We start from the raw sequence: 21284 nt of genomic DNA, 5'->3' as shown, positions 1-21284 counted from the left end.
CGGGTAAAGCCGCGTAAAATACTATTCCCACTGAGTTGTAGCAACTTGAGGGGAACAAATAATACAGGCACCAGCTATTGATTAAATTAGTCACTGAGTGCCACTACAGCGGTAATTCAACTTATGGCCAATGGCAACGCCTAATTCACCGGCCCAACGCTGAGCTGAAATTAGCTGTCTCCACCCATCCTTCCTTGCACAAAAATACAACTCATTTTTCTATCCCTTTTTCCCCCCAATCAAGCAACTCTCAACATTCTGTAAACAACCTCCATTCTTTAAATTAAATGACTTTCTATTTTTATGTATTTGATAAATTTTCCCCACTTCTGCATATAGGACTCACCATGTGCCTCTCCTCTCCTCTGAGTCTGCCTCCAATAATACTTATAACCCCCACCAACTCTTGAAAACCTTGCATGAAACCTTACAGTGGTGCTCCAACTAACTTTTATTTACGGTATGTTTTTAATGGAAAGAAAGTTTTAGAACCTGGTTTAAACTTTTATAGTTGTATGAGTCCCTGTTGAGATACTGTATCTTATCTTGTGGTGTCACTGGTAACAGTAAATTAGCGAATTGCTACTTAGGGAGCCAAGCAGCTAAAGCTGGCCACTAATGGTCCAATTTCTAGCGAAAAATCGTTCGAGCGATCAGAAATTCTGATCGGATTGGTTGTAAATAATCTCCATTGGTGGACACAATCGATTATGAACGAGTGAAAAAAATGTCGCCCGAATGAATTTTCGTCGAACGAAAATTTGGATTTTCTTTTGGTCGTGATAGATAGGAAGCAAAGATTGGTTAGTTGATGATGTAGTGAACGATTTTTCGTCCGATCAGAATTTCTGATCGCTCGAACGATTTTTCGCTAGAAATTGGACCGTTAGTGGCCAGCTTAAGACTCCTTAAAAAATACAGTTTTCTTTCATTGTTGTTAGAGGAACTGACTGCAAAAATGCCCTTACTGGCTTCTGGACTGGACAAAAACGCCATAAATATAGGTCCACCACTGCTGTTGTTCAAACATCTTTCCAAAAAGGGTTTCTATAACCGTGTGTTGTCACAGAGATGTACTCCATTTCCTGCCATGTCAACAGCAACAGGATATAAAGGGAATGTCTCTATCACTAACATAGACCGCAAAACAGTCTTGAGAAGGCTGTATTCCTTTTCAATTGAATTCTAAAGTACTGTACATACATCCAGTCTTGATTGACCAATTTTACCTTACAGTATAAGAGCCAGCAGATTTTCAATACTTTAAACAGGCTTGGTTAGCTAAGCTCTCACAATACATGAAAGTGTTAAAATTGGTCAATCAAGATTTGCTGTATGGTATTGGCTTATCAACTATCTTGTTGTAGTCAAGAGTTCACCAGCAGATCAAAGTGGTCGAATGTACATTAAATATCAACTACGGTAAAAGATGGTGGCCTTAAAGGATTTCCTAGAGGAGGGCCAACAATAAATGTTTACTCACCTGGGCCCTCTTCCAGCCTCTAGGAGCCGTTTCAGTCCCTCACCGCTGCTCCGGTCCTCGGTGTCCCTGAATGATCCATGACCCATCAGCGGGTCGTCTTTTCTGCACCTGACGGGTCCAATTCATCTGGCGCATCCTGCACCTGCGCAGTAGTTGTGCGGAGGCGCATTAAGCGGCAGATGACATGGATGCACAGGCACAGAAGAGATGAATCAAGCGGTGGGTCGCCAATCATTGCAGGCGGGCAGCCAACGGGACACCAAGGAGGACCGGAGCAGCGGTGAAGGACTGAAATGGCTGCTAGGGGCTGCAAGAGGCGCCAGGTGAGTAAACTTTGATAGTTGCCCCTCGCCTCGGAAGTCCTTTAATTGCACCATCTATTATGATTTTTGATTTATAAAACACCAAAATATTCCAGAGTAACATATGTGCAGAGTAAGAAACATGCATGGGGTAGATAATAATGGGGTAGATTCACAGTGCGACGGTTGTCTTGCAGTATAACAGCGCGTGGCATTGTAACGCACTGCAGGCAGTGCATTACCACAAAATGTGAGCATTAACAGTGACACATACTTTTAATTGAATGTATGCTTCCATGTATGCAATGCAATACGCGGATAAAGTGTGGCGCAGATATACCAGTGCATTGCATTCCTGCTGTTGCAGGGAATGCAAACCAACATCCACTGTAAATGTAGTCTAAAGGAAAATATCATGCCCCCCTGATCCTTGTGCAGGGTTATGACACTGGTATTACAAAAGGAAAAACATATCGCATAACAATGCATTTAACTTCAGATATACCTGTTGGGACAGATGCAGATATCTTGCATGTAGAATTTAATGGCTTTGGACTGCTCTTTATTTTTAAAATGATAATCAGCAATCAGGTAATATAGCTCATTGAGTACTGCAGGGCAATCATCTGCTCCTTCTGGCAGGGCTGGAAACTAAAAGACATAAAACAATGGTTTACTACTTAAAGTGCAACTGTCAGGCATAAAATAAAAAAATCAATTATTTATTTTTATCTGGTAATCAAGCAATGCGGATTCTAACCAGGCAATTCAAAAGTTAAAGTTCTCCATGAAACATCATTTCCCATTTTACTGGTTCTTATTTGTTACTTCTGCCGTACAAAGGAAGTTGTAGGGTGTGCTGGGTTTTCTTTTTTTCTTCTTTACTTTCTCCTCAGACATAACTAATGCAGCCTGATTGGCTGAAGCCTCTTTTCCTCACCCACACCTTTGTTCCTCTCTGATTGGCCAATGTTTCTCATACTGAGACAATGCACTTTCTACTGCAGAGCTGGGTGGGAGTGTCTGAAAACTGGGATGAGGGCGGACAATGATACATCAGACAGAGTTAGGCCCCGTTCACACTGCACGCGTTTCCAGCCGCGTTTTGGAAACGCGTGCAGGTGGCCAACACGCACGACATCAGACAGTGCATAGAGTGCACTGTCTGATGTTCACACTGCATGCGTTCCGGACCTGTGCGGTCCGGGAACGCATGCTGCACGCATTTTTTGTAAAAACGCGTGGCTGTCCCATTCACTTTTCAGTGATGGGATTAGCCACGCAACGCACACAAACGCGGATGGCGTGCGTTCGTATGCGTTGCGTTCCGCATGCGTGCCCGTCCGCGTTTGTAATGTGAACGGGGCCTAAGGGAAGAAATTATGTCAGGACTGGCTTCAAGATAGACCCAGTCAAAATGCTAAATCCTAACAAGGATTTTCTCTTTTTTTTACTATAGAGCATCACTAAACTCAAACAGTGGACAGTGCAATACATATGTTATGTAAATTGAGCAAGTATTTATCTACTTATATATGTGTTTTTTTTCTCAGATAGTATGGCTGACAGCTCCTCTTTAAAGTAAGTCTAAATAAAAAATGTGCTTATAAAGTATATGACTGTCCCTAGGAGCTCACAATCTAATCCTTGCCATAATTAAAGTCTAATGTCCCTCACACGATCTAAATACAATGGGGGGGGGGGGGGGGGGGGGGGGAGGGGGATTAACAAATTCATGTAGTTGTGCTTTTGGAGTGTGGGAGGAAACCGGTGTGCCCGGAGGACCAGGGCTGTGGAGTCGGTACAAAAATCATCCAACTCATGGTGGCCACTAATGATCCAATCTTTTTCATCCAATCTTACCAAATCTACATAGTACAAGGGTAAATTAAGTGAATATACTGAATGGATACTTAAGGCAGTTACCTTACATTACATTTAAATGGTAAGATTGGATGAAAATGATTGGATCATTAGTGGCCACCTTTAGACTCCTCGGTTTATGAAACCACCGACTCAGTCTCCAACTCCAGGTACCCAAAATTGCTCCTGCTCAGACTCCTACTCCACCGCCCTTGTATGGCCATGGAGTGGGTACAAAAATCATTCTACTCCAACTCCTAAGTTTATAAAACCACCGACTCCAGGTACCCAAAAATTGCTCCGACTCCTCGACTCCAACTCAGCCCGTGGAGCACAACCTTGTAGATATGGCCAGATAGCCACTAAGTTACCATGTTGTCTTGTGTTTATTGTATATTTAGCAGAAAAGTGCAAATGTACCCATAAAAAAATTATTTTTCAAGTGATACTTGCACCAGGCCCATGTGTGCTGGAGCTGCTGCTCTGGTTACACCCCATCCCTGATGTGATTGTACTACTTGGTCCTCTCCTTCTCCGCATATTATCATGCACACACTCTGCATTGGTTCAGAGGAAGGATGGGAGGAGCCTGGGCCTGGCTGAATGACAGTCCCAGTTTGCCTCCCTGCATGACAAACATATTGACATCTGGCATGCACTCAACAAGAGACATACACGGAGCTGTATCAGAAAGCAGGGGGTGCAGCCAAGAACTATGAACAAAAAAGGCAGAATAAGATCACTTTTTGGAAAGGGTACAGGAATATTTAATTAAAACAAAATATTATAACAACTCTTTGAATTAAAAGAGTGCACTTTTCCAATTACCATACCTTGCTGCTTGTGCCTTCAATGTAAGCTGTGACAGCTTCTAAGCTCAGCTTAGGTTTACTGGATGGAGGTATTATGGTGGCCATCTTCTTCAGCAGATTGGCAAGATCGGCAGACACAGTGCTGGTTTTGTAGCTATCGAATTCTGGAACGGATACTGGTCTGAAGTACTCAAACAACATAACAGCATCTTCCCAAGACAGCTCCACCTGTAGATATAGGCACTGTTAGGCTGACACGATACCAGCAGATACAGGACGTGTTAGGATTCACGTACAAACCTTATACAACTACTTTCATTTCAGGTGACGGCACTTAGGTAGCAATAAAGATGCAGCCTCACTTTCTGCTATGATTTATGATCATTACAGCAAACTTTACTTTCAAATGAGTTAATTCCTTAAGATAATGGTCCAAGCTACATTATGTCTGACCCATCCATTCATCTAACTCTCACCTTCAATCTCTGCCTCTCTTCTGATCTCCACCTTTTTTTTCAGTGTTTTTTTTTTTTAATAAATTAGCTTTTAAATGATGTCTTAGTGTGATTGAAACAAGAATTCAGCAATTCTCTCAAGCTGTCAGAGACCTACTCCAGCATAATGGTGCTGATCCAGCAGACAGCAACATCTCCATCCGCAAAGTCTATCTTTAAAACAAACCTGAAGCGAAAATAAACTTATGATATAATGAATTGTAGGTTTAGAACAGGTGAGAAATAGAACATTAGTAGCAAAGAAGAGAGTCTCATGTTGTTTTCCAGTACAGAAAGAGTTAAAAAAAAAAACATCAGTTAGTTTTTTCTTTGCTACTAATGCTCTATTCATTAACTGTACTACACATACAGTTCCTTATATCATAAGTTTTTGTTTTTTTCAAGTCATGTGACCACACTTTTAAAACAGAATTTTTAGCTGAAGAAGCCTTCTATGACACAAGTAACATTTGGGAATTCTGCTTACTAAGCATTCAGATAGTAGATCTACACCTTTGTCCGGAGTTGGGCTTTAAACACAATGAAATTCACAATAATACAATCTTTACACAATTAGGAAAGCAGCTAAGTCTAGTGTAATAAATATGTTGTTTTTTTTTCTCTAGACTGATCTAATGGAACAGATATTGTAAGAATACATTTCTGCAGCTGAGTGCAGCCTTTATCTGCAATAAACAATGCTTGCAGATATCACCTGTTGCACTGAATGCTCTTCCAGATAGCGAGCCTTGCTCTTCTTGCTTGGGTATCCATACAGACAATAGAAGCACTGCTTCAGGGCTGTCTCCAGCTCTTCTTTGAGAGGATGGGCATCCTCATTGGAGGACGCTGACAGTTCGTTCAGAAGAACTCGTACCTGCACAGATGTAAGAATAGCATTAAAGTCGCAAAAACTACCAGTACTTACATCAAGTATTTACTTTATTAGTATTTAAAGGGGATTTTCAGTTTCCTTGGAAACTAACACTACTTTATTTAACGTATGCCTGCATTCTGATCGAAGCATAGGGAATGTAAAATGAAGAATGGCAGAAATGACTGAAAACACCAATAAACTTGTCTATTTTCCTAACGTGTGGAAAAATGAATTACATTCTTGAACACTTAGATTGAGCTCCAGGTAGGTAATTACCACTATGCGGACTGCCCAGAAGACAGGTAAATTCTGTTCAGCTCTGTCTGATCAGTGGCCTCATTTTTCTTCCACTGCAGTTTGGTCACCCACAAATATCTCCAGTATGAGGATAAGCAAAACAACGAACTACATACACCCAGGATGCATCTCACGAAGGAGCATTGTCACACTGGTGAGCTGATTACAATGTGCACTGCTCATTTTTCCAGTCAGTAAATGTCTATGCTTATATTATTATTACTTACTGATATAGCATGGACACTTTTCTGTAGGGCTTCACAAAGACGTCACATAACTCCTTGCACCTCAGCAGAGAAACAGCTAAACTGGGTGCCGCCATTGTAACTTTGCAGCTCATCATTGCCAGGTGTATGATTTAGCTATAGGGTTCTAGCAATTCGGCTATTCTATATGCAACCACTAAAGGTTACCCTGTTGTGTAGACTTGAAAGGAAGGGCATTTTTCAAAACATTGGGTGCCAAAGGCACTGCAGAAGTTTGAATGCCCCATAAGGGCCCATGTTAACATTGGCAATTAATGGAAATTTGGGTGCTGGAGGTGACGGTGGCTGTTATTTGTAGCCACAGTTAGTATAGGGGGCGACCCCATAATTCTGTGACTGTGGTTACTCCTGCTTCTATGATGTAACTCTATGATGTGATCACTCCAGCTTGATTGACATGCTATAATCATCCAGGCTGCTATAAGATGGCTGTAGGCTCTCAGACCCCTGGTTGCGCAACTGTGAATACTTGGTGTCATGAGACAGACCTGTGGGAACTCATGCTCCTACTAATAAGTCATCACCAAGTCTTATATATCATGGCAGTGACCATGGTCACTCAGTCTTATCTGACAAATAAGTCGTTACTACGTTTTCAGTTAAAAGCCTATGAGTAGGACGAGGCTTCCGTACATTGCCTGTGGTCATTCATGACATGGTTATGGTCACTCACATGTCCCGTATTATTAACGTAATTCCTGAACCACACGTAACATGGCTGTGGCCACTCAATCACTTAAAGGGACTCTAAAGTCTCTTTTTTTCCCTTCTTTTGTATAACATTCCTCTTCAGCTTTAATTCCAGAGTGAAATCGCTGCATCCCCGCAGTAGAGGAGTGATTTATTACTTAGAAAATTACCTGCTAAGTTCTACGACTTTGCAGGTCGCAGATCATGCTGTCCTGACGCGCAGGGCTCCTCTTCCTGGAGAGACTGAGCTTTGAGCTGTAGCCCAGCCTCTCCGCAATCAATCTCTGCAGATCTCTGCCTCCTCCCCGCCCCTCTCAGTGATAGAAGACTGAGAGGGGAGAGGAGAGGCAGCAATCCGCAGAGATTGACTGCGGAGGAGGCAGAGCTACAGCCTAAAGCTCTGCCTCATTGAGGAAGTGAAGCCCTGCCAGGGGCAGCAAAGCCATTTAAAAAAAAAAAAAATGTTCATGTAGCGAGATAAGGTCTCGCTACATGATAGCCGCTGCTCAGTGGCACCTCCCCAGCCCCTTCAAAGAACGGGATCTCCTGGAGGGCTTCCCCCGTCGCCATGGCGAAGGGCGGGATGACGTCACCGATGTCGTGACGTCAAAGGGGACTCCGATTCACCCCACAGCGCTGCCTGGCGCTGATTGGCCAGGCAACGCATGGGGTCTAGAGGGGGCGGCTGCGGTGTGACGGATAGCGGAGGATCGGTGGCGATCGCATTGCACACGCAGCTAGCAAAGTGCTAGCTGCATGTAGCAAAAAAAAAAAAAATTATGCAAATCGGCCCAGCGGGGCTTGAGCGGTGCCTTCCGGCGGCATAGCCCGAACTCAGCTCGGGCTTACCGCCAGGAAGGTTAAAGCTGAAGAGGAATGTTAAACAAAAGAAGGGGAAAAAGACTTTAGAGTCTCTGTAAGCTATAAAAGAGATTACCAAGATTTTTATCAAATGCATATCTTGTGAGCGGAATATATTTGTACATGGGGTCAGACAAATTTGCTCATCACATATGAAAGCTGTGCTTCTTGCTTGTAAGCCCAGCACAGGGATTGTGCTTTATGTCTTTATTTCCTTTGTGATCAGTACAAAACACCATCTTTTCGGCCTATGTTATAATTACTGCTATCTCAAGAATTGATCTACAGAGGTTCCAACAAACCCAGATATACAAACTGTGAATTTACATATACATATAGGAAATAGATTCATGCAAGTATGGCAGTCAGCATCTAACAATCTGAAAAGTGCATAGTTTCCTTAAAAATGTATTTATTATTTGAAAGGTAAATTTTATTAAAAAAAGTTTCATAATAATACAATTCTCCCTTGACTAGTGAGTACCAAACAGTTAAAGGGACTCCGAGCAGTGCAGAAACTATGAAAAGATGCATATCATTTTAAAGCTCTCTTTCTCCTCTTTTCCAATGATATATAAATCGCCGCCCTACGCCTTAGTTTTCGCTATTTTCGCGATTGAAATTGTCGCGGCCGCGATTTCGATCGTGAAAATAGAGAAAACTAAAAGGCGTAGGGCGAAGATTTAGGTGTCGTCAGAAAGAGAGCTTTAAAATGATATCCATCAAGCCATAGTTATATTGTATTACACAGGGCGACTTTTTGTCAAAGTCAGCAGCTGCATTCAGCAGAATAGAGCTGCTGACACTGGGGAAAGTGTCGGTCTGTGTAATACAATATAACTATGGCTTGATGGATATCATTTTAAAGCTCTCTTTCTCCTCTTTCTGCCGACACCTAAATCGTTGCCCTACACATTTTAGTTTTCTCTATTTTCACGATCGAAATCGCGGCCGCGACAATTTCAATCGCGAAAATAGCGAAAACTAAGGCGTAGGGCGGCGATTTATATATCATTGGAAAAGAGGAGAAAGAGAGCTTTAAAATGATATGCATCTTTCCATAGTTTCTGCACTGCTCGGAGTCCCTTTAAACAACAACCAGAACATCCAATGTTACTAGAGCAGTCCAATTTTCTAAATATACACACACATAAGCTGCCTAGCTATACTGGTTGGTCCAACACAGTTCTGACACCCAGGTTCTTAATGTTCTATTAAAAGCATAAATACACGTACCTTATAATATTCTAATGTTGTACCTAGTCCGTGCAAACTCCACTTCTAATTAGTCAAAAAGTCAAGCTTTCCTCTACAAATTTGAATGGACTGTTTTGCACAGATAAAGGGTACATTTTGTATATTTAGAGGTAATACAAAATATTAAAGTTAAGTAAAAATGTCTGCACAAAACAATCTTGTGGGATCTAGTTCTCACTAGACATACATTTTTTTCTTTATAAAGGATTCAGTGTTTTTGGTAAATATAGAATTTTGTAAAGCTTCAGCCAAACAGTCAGTATAAACATCATTACAAAGCTTACAAGGCTAATTTCCCAGAACAGCCCAATGGACATGTTGACGCATTCTATGTTAAGCACAGGATCCATTGTGACATACTCCAACATGTCCCTTGTGGAGACAGAACACAGAGACTTATAAGGACATTGATGGAAGTCTGACATGTTATAGGTATATGACAAAGCAATGCACAATGGAAAAAACAGAGCGATGAGAACTATAGGGTTGTGTCCTGGACTGTCACATTAGATCCGCTAAGATCGTCCACAGCACAACCTTGTTGCAAAGTGAACCTAAACTAATCAACAGCAGAAATAATACAACACCATTATTAGTAATTTATCTGATAGCTCACCCACCCCAATGAGAAAACACGCCCCACCACATTTCAGTACAAGGTACACTCTGAATACCTCGGATCTATTTAAAAGGTGATCTTTATCTTAGGCCGGTTAAAACTACATGCAACCAGGATTTATTTACAGTAACTTGTTTTTGATAAATATGGGCATTTAAATACTTTCTGCTGCTTAATGTGTTGACTTCATGTTGCTCTATACTGAATTTATAAATGTTTTTAAGATGACAAGTACGGTAACTTACATAGAATTTTAGAAGTTGTCCATCAGAGTTACAACACCATGATCTCCTGCCCAAGTACTCGTGTGCCGTGTTCAGCAGCATCAGGGAGGATGGAAGCAGTGCAGTGCCTACATTTCCAATAAAAGACAACAGTTATTTTATGCATGGACCTTTCTCTTCAAGTGATTATAATATCAGTAATTTAGCTTTAAGAAACTTGGGAGTATATTCATAAAAGATCGGTAAACTTAATGTACAGACTGTGCATATTAAGTATACCGGGTTTGAGCAATATACCCAGTGAGGTAAGCAAATAGCACAACTTGCTTAAAGAGGAACTGTAACCCAGGCTCGAACTTTATCCCAATCAGAAGTGGATACCTTTTCCCCACAAGAAATCTTTACCTTTTCTCCAACGGATCATCAGGGGGCTCTGTATGGCTGATATTGTAGTAAAACTCCTCCCGCAGTGTGATGTCAGCACCTAGGTACTGACATCACACTGTGGGAGCCTTGTTGCATTGTGGGAAATAACAGCTGTTTCAAACAGCCAAAAAAAGCAGCATCTCCTTCCACACACATCACCTGCCAGCAATAAAGAATTATCTCCGTGGTCAGCGCACAGAATACTCGCTGACACTGCGGAAATCCTCCACAAGCGTATAATTTGACAGAACCCAGCTATGGTGCTATGCACCTGTAGAGGAAAATTCCCACCGGCAGATGGAGCTGTGGAGTGCAGACAAACACAGCCTCTGCACTGTCACAGATGCCAATGGGAATTGTACGAGTTGAAGCAATGCAGCGCAAGATAGCCCTTAAAGAGAGAGAGCACAGAGACAGAATGTATGTGTGTCCACCAATCTAGTCGCCACTCGGCGACGGTGAACACACAACAGCGGAAACAAAGCGGGAACGCAATGGCGATTGCCAATAGTGACACAAGACGGAGTAAGACAGAGCACAAGGGTAGCAAGAAAGACACAGCAAATACCAATGATCAGAACATCAAGGAAAATAAACGCTAGCTAAACGTGAACACCGCACTCATTCGCAACAGCGAACGCGTTTAAGACACGATCACCGCGCGTTAGGCGCCCAGTGATAAGCGTGCCACCCTAACTAACCAATGTAACACAAACACGAAATAGAGAATGCGAACGCTTGCTAAACAGTTACCTCACCGAGCCTACAGCAAGCGTTCATACCAGGCAAGACAGACAGAAGGAGTAGCCAGTAGAAACTGCAGCTCTGGCCTACACTCCCAGACAGAGTACAGAAGGAACCACCGCCACTACCGCTAGGGCGACTGCGATCCCAACAGACAGAACAATTTCCTGTCGACCGCCGCTGGCGACAAGACAATCGCAAGACAGATAGACAAGACAGAATAGGCAGTACAAATATACACTAGCAGACTGCACTAAATAGGAATGCAAGGAGCACTCCCCAAAAATTAACTACACTAAGATAGCAATGGCTGACACTCCAGGTGAGTTTGCAGGAACAAACCTCTATGACCAGCAAGGAATTCTGGGAGCAAAAGGTATTTATACTGCAAGCCATCAAAGGAAGGAGCAAAGCAATTTGCATGACAAGTATATGCAAATTCCTCACCCGCAGACCAACTCTGAAACTTGCAAAGTGAAGACAGGTCTCTTTTCCAGAGACCTGCAGCACTCAGACCTACAAAATGGTCAAAAAGCTGTCTGTCTGTGCAGACAGCAGAGCGGATCATTACAGATAATGATAAATGTAACAAACAGTTCTTGCTCTTAAAAAGGCAATATATTATTGGCACAAATCAACTGGGCAAGAGCATGGCAGTTATGCTCCGAAAAGGAAAGGTGGCCAAATATATTGATAAAATGAAAGATGAGCTGGGTAAATTTCTATACAGTGCACCGGAAGTAGAGGAAGTGATTTAACCTCCCTGACGGTATGATTATTTCTAGATTTTAGTGTCTGAAAGCGGTGCAATTGTTTCACAAGCTTTTAGACCCTAAAAATCTTACTGCTCCATAGATCTTTGAGAGCCCGGCATATTATATACCTCCCATGGATACAACTCGGGCTTACCGCTCTGAGCTGCGGATTTCTGGCCCGAGATTGACTCAGGGTTATCGCTGAGGAGGTTAAAGTGGACCTCTGCTGAAAATTTCAAAATGAAAAAGAGCCAGAATGACACTTAATATCACTGCCCATCCTCTTTTTTCTTACCCAATGCAGCAACAGCTGATTACTTCATTAAAGAGACTCTGAAGCGAGTCTAAATTCTCTTTATTAACTTGTATTCATTTGAATCGCCCTCAGCCCTGCTAAACCACCACTATCCCGCGGAAAAATGAGGGGTTTATAACCCCCAAATCCCCTCTCCTGTGTCCGGGGAGTACTTCCTGATTGAAGCAGAGCTAATGGCTGTAGCTCTGCCTCTTTGCGCGTCAATCCCCGCTGATCGCCACCTCTCCCCGCCCCTCTCAGTCTTCCTTCACTGAGAGGGGCAGGGAAAGGCGAAGATCATCCGGCAGATTGACGCGCATGGAGGCAGAGCTGCAGCTCATAGCTCTGACTCCATGAGCAGCAAAATCCACGACCAATAAAGTCGTGGATTTTGCAGAGGGGATTTGGGGGGTATAATCCCCTCGTTTTGCCGGCTGTTTAGCAGGGCTGAGGGTGATTAGATTGAATACAAGTTAATAAAGAGAATTTAGACTCGCTTCAGAGTCTCTTTAAGGAGCAGGGAAGCATTGTGGCGGCTCTGAGATGCAACATACTGTGGCTGGTACTACACTACTTTTCCTCCTTGTGTTAGTCTGGCTCAGTGGCACAGGTAGAAGCAGAGTACCTCTCAGATCACACTATGAGGCTCCTCCCACTCAGATGACACAATCTCTTAGCAGTTTTTGGAATGGAAGAAAACGGCAATGGTAGTATTTCAGAAAGGGGCATGGCTAACCAACTACACCTGGAGTTTCTGGCACAAGTGGTCAGTTTTTAGAATTCTTTTTGCTGCTACTCTGTTACAACTCCTGCTACATGTGCTAATAGAGTGCCTTTTGGTTTCACTACTACTCATATATAATCTGGACAAGGCTGACAGTCCCAAAATTTATGAGGACTGTCACCATTTAAGTTTACAGTACACCTGAAGTGAGAAGCACATGGTGGCTACCATATTTATTTCCTTTCAAATACCATTTGCCTGGCAGTCCCACTGATCTGTCTTGTTGCAGTAGTGTCTGAATCACACCCTTGAAACAAGCATGCAACTAATCCAGTCAGACTTCAGTCAGAAACATCTGATCTGCATGCTTGTTCAGGGTGTATGGCTAAATGTATTAGAAGCAGATGATCTGAAGGACAGACAGGCAATATGTATTGTTTAAAAGGGAATAAATATATCAGCCTCCATTTGTCAGCTCTTATCTCAGGTGTGCTTTAAAGGGAACCTGCAGCGAGAAGTAAATGGAGGTTGCCATATTTATTTCCTTTTAAAGTACACCTGTAAGAAAAAAAAAATAACAGACCCTATGGGGGGAGGGAGGGGGGACTAATATTGGGAGGGGGATGCCTCAGGATCCTAATGAAGCTTCCCCCGTCTTCTGTAGCCTTGGGGATCCAGCACAGGCTCTCGACAAGCACTGCGCAGTCATAGAGACAATACTTACCTTCAGGGCTCCAGTGCAAGCACAGTAGCTGCCCCACGGTGGGCTCCGGCAGAAATAGCCGAGCATGATCGGGTCAGCTCTACTGCGCAGGCGTGGACCAGATGGAGCTCGGCTATTTCTGCCTGAGCCAGTCCGGTAAGCTTCTACTGCGCCTGCGCTGGGGCCCAAAAGGTAAATACTGCCGCACGTGGAGTTCGTGGCTTTCCGCGCTACATCCAGGAGGCTGAAGTGGACGGGAGAAGCCTCATTAGGATCCACAGGCTTCCCTGTCCCAAGGTAAGTACCCCATAGGAGCTGTTATTTTCATTACAGATGCCCTTTAAACAATACCAGTTGTCTGGCAGCCCTGCTGATCTATTTGGCTGCAGTAGTGTCTAAATAACACCAGAAACAAGCATGCAGCTAATCTCCTCAGAAACATCTGATATGCTTCATGCTTGTTCAGGGTCTATGGCTAAAAGTATTAGAGGCAGGGGATCCACAGGTCAGCCAGACAACTGGTATTGCTTATAAGGAAATAAACATGGCAGCCTCCATATACCTCTCAATTCAGGCGTCCTTTAAGATTCATATTACCAAATTCCTAGCAGCAGTTCAGAGTTTTGAAAAAAGAAAAAATGCCCCGACCATTAGCAACTGATCTGGCTCCTTTCTCATGATAAGGTACACGGTACAGACAGAACAATGTGTTCTTGCAGTCACCCAGCAAAGCATTTATATCAGTGACTTCAAAAGACGTTAAAGTCTTCTAATAACTTTCATTCAAACCCTCTAATAAATGCAGCTGTTGAGATCCAATCTAAAACACTGACAAAAACGTTAGAAATCAATAGCATGGCAGGCTCCCAGCAGGCAGGATACAGAAAAGACAGGCACATAAGGACCAACATTTACATGGATATTGGCTTTATCCTTTTATGCAAAAGTCTAGAACAGGGGCCATGTTGTTAACAATTGATGCAGAAAGAGCAATTTATAAAATGCAGCAATGTTTCTCATTTCAGATCTTAGAGAAGTGTGGGATTTGAAAAATCTTTTATAAACAGAATAACTGTAAAAAAACAAACAAAGACAAACTGTAACAGAAACCGCTTCTTTCAAAATAAATGGCCAATTATTCAGACTTAATAATGGCAACCCTAATTGTTTTTGAATGTCGCTGGTGCCTAAAAACATGGTGAGCGAAGCCATTGCAAGCAAAGCCCGGTCATTTTACTATTAGCGCTATTGCTATGTTTCTTTAAATTCCTCTTTATGACAAATAACTATAATTAGTATTTCTTATGTTGAGGAGCAGATAAATTCAGGAAAGTTAGCTTTTAGTAACACATAAAACTAAATGAGAGTTTTTAATAGTATTTACAAAACATGTAAGATAACCAGAATTGTTTGAATTAAAGCATGCTTTTATGACATAAAATCTAAAAACAAAAAAGCCAAAACACGGTCACATTTACCACAACTTCTTTTATCATGCAATACTCTGTAGGAGCACAAATGCTTAAAAGGGAAATGTAGCCTCTTCTTGCTCGATATAGGATTTCAGATGCTAATAATGTTCAGAGTCTCCTTTGACATATTTTAACATCTCATAATGATCCAAATGTTTACAATGGGTGACAGAGCCATGCTGTTGTAACACGTGGAATGACAACTGAGGGCTGGTGCACACTATATGAGCTTTTTTAAAACGCTAGAGATTTTAAGAGCTCTTGCTAATGCAATGCTATGGGGGATTTTTACAAAATCACATCGCTCCACACACATAGGATAACATTAGCAAGAGCTTTTAAAATCACAAAGCGCTTAGAAAAGCTCTTGTAGTGTGCACCAGCCCTCACACTGTCTTGCAAAAATCAACACAGCCTTTAAACCCCAATTCTCTTCTGTATGCCAGAGAACACAGCATCCATGCATGGGCGTAACAAAAGAGGATGCAGCCCCTGCTCTCGCGGGGGGTCCGCCCCCCCCCCCCCCCCTGGGCCTGCTCAGGGCCGTTTTGCGGGGCTGGAGGGGTCGCAGCATGAGGGGAGAGCTTGGTAGCACATCACCTCACCTCGGGCTCTCCCCTCCAGCATTGAATAGTGTTTGTGTCTAGGCGGCTGGCAGCGGCAGATACATACCTTCCTTGCGTTCCAGCGCGGATGTTTCTCCCTCTAGTGTCTGACGCTACTTCCTGTTTATACAGGAAGTAGCATCAGAAGCTAGAGAGAGGAACATCATTGGAACGCAAAGAAGGTATGTATCTGCCGCTGCCAGCCGCCTGGACACAAACACTACTCAATGCTGGAGGGGAGCGCAGAGGGGAGAGCCCGAGGTGAGGATGGGGGGGGCATCGCCCCCCCCCCCCTCCCATGTGCTACCAAGCTCTCCCCTCATGCTGTGACCCCTACAGACTCCAAAAACAGCCCTGAGCGGGCCGGGGAGAGGGGGGGCTCGCTCAGAATTTCTGCAGGGGGGCCCGGCGATTCCTAGTTACGCCCCTGCATTCATGTTTTCCAAAAATGACTTCAAATTCTGATTTATCAGATCACATGACAGAAAGTGTTTGACTCATGCTTTCCCTTACAGAATCACTTTTTCATATACTGCAACTAGAGGGTCTGAATATCACAGCCATTCAATATTGGCTTTGAGCCTTGCTCCTTGTGTACAGAGAGTAGTGATCTGATGTGCTGTAAATGTTGAAATCTTCAAATTCTTTGCACTTTTAGGCTGAGTAATGCCTTAAATGATTGCATTATTTGTTGATGTAATGTCTCACAGTGGAATACCCCTCCTTACACTTATCTCTGAGACATCCTTTCTGGCAATGTTCTTCTCTTTATACCCTCTTTATACCCTATTGTGTAACTGACTTGCTGCCACCTGTCTTCTATCCTAACAATTAAGTGTTCTGAGAATTTTTTTCTTTTTTTTTTTAAAGCAAACTTGAAGCGAAAATAAACTTATAAGATAGTGAACTGTAAGTGTAGTAGAGCCAAGAAATAGAACATTAGTAGCAAAGAAAAGAGTCTTGTATGGTTTTCCAGTGCAGGAAGAGTTAAGAAAAACGTCAGTTGTTATCTATGCAAAAGAGCTTCTCTGACAGTCATGTTTCTGAAGAAACAGCCAAGAAAACGTGAGAGACAGCTTGAGATAAGGTTTTACTGCAGGAAAGTTCAAAGGGTCATTAGTTCTGCTTTGTTTTATAGCTTTAAATAGAACGTGTGGTTTAAAACTGCAACTGTGACAGTATGATGCAATGTTATAAACAAAAAAAGCTGAAAATAGGACACTCTTTTCTTTGCTAATAGAACTAATGCCCTATGTATTATTTGTACTATACATACAATTCATTATCTCATAAGTTTTTTTTTTTTTGTTTTTCTTTTTTTTCCTTCAGGGTTGTTTTAAGTTTGTGGTTACCCCTATCACAAATGTAATAAAACATTGACATGCTGCCTTTGCAGTATTTCCATAAAATAGAGCGTTTACATAATTTGCTAAGCATCACATTCTGTTCTTGTTGACATTTTAGCTAGCATCACAACTTTGTGAAATTGGACTGTAGGAAAATAAAATAAAAACAAGAGTAAGTCGATATATGAGACGGTCTGTTCAGATATGAGCTCAAAAGGTGTACAGAACCGAGGAACACAAGTCATCCAGAAAACCTGAACCGGATACAGTAAACATTTCTTGCTATGAGGTAGTAGAGATGGTCAATGAGATGCAAATAATTCATGCAGCTTGGAATAGGGCCCATCACAACCGATAGGAAATTAATACGATTGGTCCAGCTCTAAGCTACATATAAATTTGCATTCAAGCCAGAATTATTTGTATCTCTTTGGCCATCTCTATAAAGTTGTGACCACACACACACTAGATAAAACTCAGCTGAGGCAGCTGATAATGACTCGTGTGTACAGAGACCCTCCAATGCTGTCCAATGCAGCAAACAGATTGGTTGATTGATTCAGCCGAACACTGGCCAAGGCCATTGCTCTCCTCACTCACCCCTCCTGCTGCTCATGCTCCGCAAACTCAGCCCTTCCCACCCCACATGGCAACAGAACTGTGCAGCCTGTGCTCTGCAATGTTGCCCGAGGAATCAAGTCCTGATTCCTGCCAGAGGACATGCCTCAAGGGTTTGGGTAGACAAATCTCCAGCTCTCTCCAGGGTGAACAAGACTACAGTAGAGGCTGCTGAGCTTCCTAATCTTCTAGCAACCCTCATAACATCTTCATATAAACAGGTAAGAACTGCAAACAATTTCTTACCAAAGAACAGACAATTTTCACAGAATCCAGTCAAGTTTTCTTTTTCTATTTATAGTTTTCTGTTCTTCAGCAATTTGATTTAACAGCAAACCATAATAAGGGGTACATGTTGTTTCGGTGCCGGGTTAGTTCGGCGCAGAGCGAGCCGGATGACTGCTCTCCCTGCAGCTGCAAAACTCCCCGGCGACGTTAAATACTATTCTCCCTCAGAGTTGTAGCAACCCGGAAGGAGATGTAATTTGGGGTCTAGCAGTTGCCAGAGCCCCGAATTACCCTTACGTCGGGCACGCAGCATAGCATAGCTGCTATGACAGCGCCCAGCTTCGGCACTCAACGCCGGGCGCGGAAATTAACTGCTTCGATAATAAATGTTGTTAATGCTCACAATTCCACACTATTAATGATTACCACAAGCAATTCCACCACTATACACATTGCTATGCCCGTGCCGATACATGACAGGGAAAACCTAACACAGACTTCAGGCATTACCTTCCTTATCAGGGAGTACACGCTGCGGGCACATCAAGCGGAAGTTCTCCTCTTCATGCTTGATAATCCTATGCAGGATGATCCAAGGCAAAACAGAGGACACAGATGGCTCCTTAGCATCCTCCTGTACAGCCATACTGCAGTCTATCAGCTGAAAGTATAGACAAAATACATCATAAATATATTAAATAATATTGTACCAGTCAAAGTATGAATTACATGAATGCAAGCACTTTAAAATGTATGTTTTCTTCTAATGGGAGCTACACATACAAAATGAATGCCTAAAAGAACTAAATAAAAATAGTTTTTGCCACACAAATGTTTTTTACATCCAGCATTCATGTCACACTGATTTCTGTCTGTAATAACCATTTCATTTATTTTATTGTTACTTCCACAGACTACGAAGCACGCGCTGTGCAATTAGCACAACCCGCGACACCTGGTAATGCTCACGATGCTAAAGTAATGTGTGCTATGCTACTTATGTATTGCGCTTAACCCTAGCAATGTGTGCATAAACAGGAAATGAGAGCTGCAGCACATCGTTTGTGGACGTAACTGTACCAGAGTAGAGATGGCCCAGCCTTGGAGAACTCATGGAGAAGCACATGATCAGTTTGGCCAGCTGATAGATTTGTAAGCCTCTGATTTGCTGTGATGGATTCCTGGTTTAACACATGATCATGGCCAGCAAATCAGAGCCTTAAAAAATCTATCAGCTGATCAAACTGATCATGTGCTTCTCCATGAGTTCCCCAAGGCTGGGCCATCTCTATACCGGAGTTTACGGAACACAATTCTATAACTGCAGCCAGACATGCATGATATCAGGGCCTATTTCTACTGCCGTGGAAGTACCAGGGTTTCCCCGCAGGAGATTTGAGCAGGAAAACACTTCCTATTCCGTCACTAGGCTTACCATCCGAATCGCATGCCAGTGCAATTTAGATGGCATGCTACAGTTTATCGCAGCACGCACCCGAATTCCTACAGCCGTGAATGGCATGGGTACAGGGATCTGGATGCATACTCGCATCACTGTACGTGCCCCCATGCATCATGCATCATGCAAGACGCATGCCGCCTCATTGGAATCCGGCCCTAAGGCTCCCTGCACACTGCAAATCCGTTTTTCGATTATGATTCCGTTTCTGATTACGATTTTCAATTCCGATTTTCCCTGAATACATTCAACAGAAAAACGGATCAAAAAACGCAGCATGCAGTAAAGATTAAAAATCGGAATCGGATGTAAAAACCGATTAAAAAGCGGAATCGGAAATGCATGCAGTGTGCAAGAGGCCTAACTCAGTAGATCGCTTCAGGGAAGATCTAGCAGCGCATGTAGCTGTAGTCTTTGAAGTTGCACATAGATACATTATCTTGTCAGGGTAATAGCAGTGACCACACTTTTGTCATGTTTTCCATCTCTAACTTCTAATTGTTTCAAAAAGGGTTACAGTTCTGTTACATTGACTTTTTTTTTTTTTTTTTTTTTTTATAAAAACGATTGATTGTATAGAAAAATGTAATATATTTTTTTTGTTTGTATGACGGAATCTAGGAGCCAAATATCCATCCCCTTCCAGGTAAAAAGGTATAGACAGTTCCCTGAGCGATGTCAGGTGTTATGAAGCTTGCACACTTATCACCTCAAATTGCATATGGCCCTTGTCTCCATTGCAAAGACATTCCTTCAGTTTCCATCCCTAGGATCTCACTAGCTTTTATATGAACCCTAAGGATCCTGGGCAATGAAATGTTGGGCAGCCATAAACACTTGATAATGGTTTTCTTTCCCATTCTAAAAATCTTTCTTCCTAAAATTCTAAATGTATTTGTTGCACTCTTTGTATCTGTGCAACAAATCTACTTACTGTTTGTCAGAACTACAGGGTGGCGCACGAATACTGGCCCCCATGCGCCTCTTATTCCTGTTGTGTGTTTTTTTTTTCCAGCTTAATGAAGCCTGTGTCACCTAATGGCAGCACATGCGGGCTCCATTAAGCCAAAGGACACACACAGCAGGGATAGAGTAAGAGCTGCACAGGGACAGGCCGGCCAGGGTTTGCCTGTATACTCACACCCAGTGGCGTAGCTAAGGAGCAGTGGGCCCCGATGCAAGTTTTACAATGGGGCCCCCCCAAGAACTCTATACTTAAAGGGATACTTAAGTCAAAAATAAAAAATGATTTTTACTCACCTGGGGCATCCCTCAGCCCCCTGAAGCTGTATGGTGCCCTCGCAGCCTCGCTCCGATCCTCCTGTCCCCGTCGGCGGCTACTTCCGGGTTCGGCGACAGCCGCCGACAGGCTGGGAACGCGAGTGATTCTCTGCATTCGCAGCCGCTATATCACCCTCTATGCTGCTATAGCGTATATGTTAAACGCTATAGCAGTATAGAGGGTGATATAGTGGCTGGGAACGCAGAGAATCACTCACGTTCCCAGCCTGTCAGCGGCTGTCGCCGAACCTGGAAGTAGCCGCCGACGGGGACAGGAGGATCGGAGTGAGGCTGCAAAGTCACCATACAGCTTCAGAGGGCTGAGGGATGCCCCAGGTGAGTAAAAATAATTTTTTATTTTTGACTTAAGTATCCCTTTAACAATTGATACGGCGCACCAAAACCTGCCAATGGCAACTACAGTGTCAGAGGTGCAAGAAAAGGATGGGAAACAGTTTGTTACTGATTACCACTATTCAAAGTATCTATAGAAGTGATTATTATGAGCACAGGACCAATAGAGAGCTAATACTGTAGTTGAGGGAGGGCCCTTCGGGGCCCCTCTGGCCCAAGGGCCCCGATG

The 21284-nt window shown here is 42.9% G+C and overlaps 1 protein-coding gene across 1 annotated transcript in view; it reads right to left on the bottom strand.

The window, feature by feature from the left end:
• CABIN1 (calcineurin binding protein 1) overlaps positions 1 to 21284 on the bottom strand; it is a 306607-nt gene that overhangs the window by 200873 nt on the left and 84450 nt on the right. The window contains 5 exon segments of the mRNA XM_068238192.1: positions 2291 to 2436; positions 4482 to 4688; positions 5670 to 5831; positions 10067 to 10173; positions 18472 to 18622. Of these exon segments, the coding sequence (XP_068094293.1) occupies positions 2291 to 2436; positions 4482 to 4688; positions 5670 to 5831; positions 10067 to 10173; positions 18472 to 18622 (773 nt within the window).

The sequence above is a fragment of the Hyperolius riggenbachi genome, chromosome 1 (assembly GCF_040937935.1).
Source record: "Hyperolius riggenbachi isolate aHypRig1 chromosome 1, aHypRig1.pri, whole genome shotgun sequence".
Lineage (NCBI taxonomy): Eukaryota > Metazoa > Chordata > Amphibia > Anura > Hyperoliidae > Hyperolius > Hyperolius riggenbachi.
This window is presented reverse-complemented; position numbering and strand designations above follow the sequence as displayed.